This window comes from Herpailurus yagouaroundi, unplaced genomic scaffold (genome assembly GCF_014898765.1).
Source record: "Herpailurus yagouaroundi ecotype Mexico unplaced genomic scaffold, PumYag 213, whole genome shotgun sequence".
Classification (NCBI taxonomy): Eukaryota; Metazoa; Chordata; class Mammalia; order Carnivora; family Felidae; genus Herpailurus; species Herpailurus yagouaroundi.
In genome coordinates, this window is record NW_024412444.1 from 10,900,405 (window position 1) to 10,904,741 (window position 4,337).

General features: G+C 45.5%; 1 protein-coding gene across 31 annotated transcripts in view; it reads right to left on the reverse strand.

The window, feature by feature from the left end:
* The window catches only part of SLMAP (sarcolemma associated protein), a 157,597-nt gene extending 154,029 nt beyond the window's left edge, over positions 1–3,568 (reverse strand). For all 31 annotated transcript variants that reach the window (XM_040454696.1, XM_040454697.1, XM_040454687.1 and 28 more), the window contains exon 1: positions 2,779–3,568. In XM_040454696.1, coding sequence (XP_040310630.1) covers positions 2,779–2,976 — 198 coding nt within the window. In that variant the 5' untranslated portion in view covers positions 2,977–3,568. The remainder of the gene's footprint in view (positions 1–2,778) is intronic.
* Between the last annotated feature and the right edge of the window lie 769 nt (positions 3,569–4,337).

A 4,337-nucleotide genomic window follows, 5' to 3' on the forward strand; every position in this document is an offset into this window, starting at 1 on the left:
AATAAAATAAAATAAAATAAAATAAAATAAAATAAAATAAAATAAAAATACAAACTTGCCTAAGGTGATGCTTGCAGGAGGGGATTCTGGTGTTATACAAAGAAATTTGCTGGGAATATATATTAGGCTCAGTGACTTTTGTTAGGAGAAATCCTCAAACAGGAAATTTCACACATAGAAAACAATAAGTAATATTTGGTCGAACGATGGGTTTTCTTTGGACTTGTGTATCTCAGGATATCTGGCACATAATAGGTGCTCAATAAAAACATGTCTGTTCAGGGGCGCCTGGGTGGCTCAGTCGGTTAAGCGGCCGACTTCAGCTCAGGTCATGATCTCGCGGTTTGTGAGTTCGAGCCCCGCGTCGGGCTCAGTGCTGACAGCTCAGAGCCTGGAGCCTGTTTCAGAATCTGTGTCTCCCTCTCTCTGACCCTCCCCCGTTCATGCTCTGTCTCTCTCTGTCTCAAAAATAAATAAACGTTAAAAAAAAAAAAATTAAAAAAAAAAAAAAACACATGTCTGTTCAAACCTAAAATTTAAATAATTCATAAAACAATTTGATCACATGGCAAAATCCAACAGGCTATTTGTTTTAACTAAATTAGTTTGTACAACAATCAATAATTATATCTATGCCTAAAGTAATGACTTCATGTCCTGAAGTGTTTCTAGCTAAAGCAGAAAAAAAGTGAAAATGGAAATAAGCTATACATCTTTTAAAGTTTTTTCTAGTTACAAATTCCATTAAAAATGTTAACGTCATCTCAATTTATACAATACTCACTATTTATCTATCCTTAGCCATCTTAAAATAACCTATTGTGAGGGTTTTAGTATAGCCATGAAACACACTGTTCATATAACCACTATTTTTTAAATAAGTAATAGAAAAAATCTGAGTCTCCTTTGAATAGTGTATCAAAGAAGGTGCATTTGCAGATTATGTACTTTAAGGAAACCTGTTATCTGATTAAGTTGGACCTTAGCTTAGACAAAAAGGTAAAGCTGATTAAGTTAGGACACTAGCAGTTAACTGATGTTTGAATTTGATAGCTGGAAAGATGAGTTTTGTGAACACTCACTTTAAATGCTTATGGATAATCCATGAAGTCTTTTAGGCATCCAAATTTTAGTTTCCAGGGAGAAAAAAAGGGTCTGTTCCATAGGTAAATGAACATCTGGTGTTATACAGAAAAATTAACATATTTTTCAGTTCTCATCCTACACACAGAGTAGGGCATAGGTATTATGCAAGCACAATCTTTTCCTCCTTTCTTTAAAAAATGATTTATGGGGCGCCTGGGTGGCGCAGTCGGTTAAGCGTCCGACTTCAGCCAGGTCACGATCTCACGGTCTGGGAGTTCGAGCCCCGCGTCGGGCTCTGGGCTGATGGCTCAGAGCCTGGAGCCTGTTTCCAATTCTGTGTCTCCCTCTCTCTCTGCCCCTCCCCCGTTCATGCTCTGTCTCTCTCTGTCCCAAAAATAAATAAACGTTGAAAAAAAAAATTAAAAAAAAAAATGATTTATATAATAATTCCTTAATTCAGTAGCAACAGAAATAATGTTTTCTCTTTTTTTTTTGTTTTGTTTTGTTTTGTTTTGTTTTGTTTTGTTTTGTTTTTTAGGCTCAGGCTTCTTTCATTTCAAAACCCTACTCTTCAAGACTTAAATTCTTCCTTTAAAAAAGACCTAATCATTTAACTCAGAGAGAGCAAAAAGTCAGGAGGTGAAACCCAAGGTATTCCTATTAGTCTTACATAACTTACTCTAAGTTGGAACTGAAACAATAGCTTAACTAAAACCTGAGGTATAAGGACAAAAATCAGTTCTTTAGTATATTCTCCACACACATAAAGTTTTAAAAATTAAAAGGGCCTTATTTTTTTTTCTTGCATTCTTAAAATATAAGCACCCACTGCAGAATAAATTAGGGCACCAATATAAAATGCAAAAGAGTCACGCTTAAAATAAAGAGCATTAAATTCATCCTATCACATCGAGGTAATGCAATTGACAGAACTGGGAAATAATTTCAAATAAATTAATTTCTTAACACTGATTTTTAAAAATCACCTCTGTAAGTATGCATTAAGTATTTTTTATAAGTTCTCGCAGGAAACATCAAAAAGTGATTTTCAAAAGCAATATATGTATGTTCATCCATCTTGCAAACAAAACTGAAAATGTAAAGTTACAGTTATTAGTGCTTAAACGAAATTGGCTTTTAAAATTGCAAATTACTCGTTCATGGGTAAATATGTATCAAATCTTTCAAAAACGTAAATTTACACAAACAACTGTCCTTACTAGGAAGACCCTGATCTGCACTCAATTAAAAGCTATGTGTTAACTACATCTCACCACTGAGACACCTGAGCCTCAGTGTAATACCAGCCACAGATTCCCTGCATTGCTTTGGAAACTGCTGCTTGCTTACTAAAGCACTGAACCGCAAATTCGCCTTTCTAAAAAGACTGGAAGCAAGAAGCCAAGTTTCACTATCTAGTTTTCCGAAATGAATTAGGGTTTGGGATTTCACTGGGAATGACCACATTATCAAGATGCCATCGCCCTCCCGAGGCATTTAATTACAGTACCTTCTCTGTTTCCATTCAACCACCTCAACTAAACTTCCAATAGAATCAGACACACAAAAAGTTGCTTCCATGGCCTTGCTGAAAGTCTCCTCTGGGTGCAACGCTGGGATCCTGCATATATTACGCAGAAAGGGCAAAGGGAAACGAAAAGTAAAGATTGTTAGATAACGTGGTGACATTACCTTGCCCGTCTTGTGATCAAACCAGACGAGAGCGTGGTTCCTTGACAGCACTTTGCAATCAAAGGTAGCATTATTCTGAGCTGGTCGACAGCGGGCCACGGAGCGGCCGATTTTAATAGGTTCGTCCAGGTAGACATGGCGCTCCTGAAATGGGTGCGAGTTCGGGCGGCAAGTGAAGATGGCCAAGGCTGACGGCATCGAGGACAGACTGGGGTGTCTCTCCTACCAAGGGACAAAGAGGAGTTCCACCGGATCCGGACTGCCCTTCACAAGCTTATACCCCTATCCCCCCCAAAATTTTAAATTAAAACAAACTGCGCATTGTCTAAGCATAACCAGTGAACATTAACAACTCTTCACTTGAGTAGGAAGACAAGCCAGCGCAAGCCCCATCACCTCCTTTAAAACCCAGCAGCGCCCTGATCAGACAAAGTCCCCGACTGGCAGCTTTCAGTCCATCCTCTTCTCTGGGAAGAAAAGGCTCAAACATCGGTCAGCTCCGGCTAAGAAAACTCCTGGAAGACAGTTCAGGGACTGGAGGTATCCAAGCAGATGAGTCACACACCAATTCTTGTGTTTTGTTTGGGATCGCGGCCGCTTTTCCCCCTCGGTGGCGGAAATGTTGCAGCACTGCAGCATGAAGGAAGGGTCGGTTCCGTGCGGCCAGGAAGGTCCTTTTGGGCCGAAGGAAGGTGTAGCCGAGCACCTCTGGGCAGCCACCGCCCGTCTTCGAGGGCCTCGAGAGTGGAAGGGCAGGGGCGAGGGGGTCGGTGAGGGGGTCTAGACGGCCAGCGGGACAGTCTGCATTGCTCTTGCTGCACGGAGGCCACCCGGGAGGTGGCACGGGGTCCCTGGCACGAGCCGAGGCAGCGGTGGCTGGGGTCCTTGGCGCGAGGAACGGGGACAGGCAGAGGCGCGGGCAGCGGCCGAGTGGGGACTCCCGGGCACCTGGCGGGCGTCCCCGCGCCCAGGGCGGGGATCCGGCTCGGCAGGCCGGTACGGACCGAGCGAGGCGCAACCCCGGGGAGGCTTGGGGGGTCTCGGCCGGCAGGAAGTTGGTCCCTGGACGTCTGAGCTCCTGGCTGCTGCTCAGCACACGGGCAGCCTTCCTTCAGGGTCGCCCCCACGAGGGTCGCATCTCAGGGACGGCAGCCGCAGCTCCCAGCGGACGAGGAGGTGGGGGAGGGAGGCTGGCCCGGAGATTGGGGGAGAGGCCTGGAGGCCCCGGGCTGGGTCCGCCGCAGCCTCCACCACTCGCGGCCGGTGGAACACGCTCAGGCTGTGCCCGACAAGGCAGGAAACTTTCCGACCTGGTGGGGAAAACATCAAAACAAACGGCCGTCAGGCGCCGGTGCCCGCCCGCCTCAGCCCGCACCCCCTTCAACCCGCCCCTTGCCAGTCCCCACGACTGGCCAAGACCTCGGCCGACCTCTCCGCGGACGAGCTGCTGGGATTTAGAGCCCGAACGCCACGACGGGTCCAGCCTCCCTCGCCGCCGCCACCACCGCCTCAGCTTACCTTGCCAGCGCCGGCCGCCATAGTGACTCTGACTGAAACCT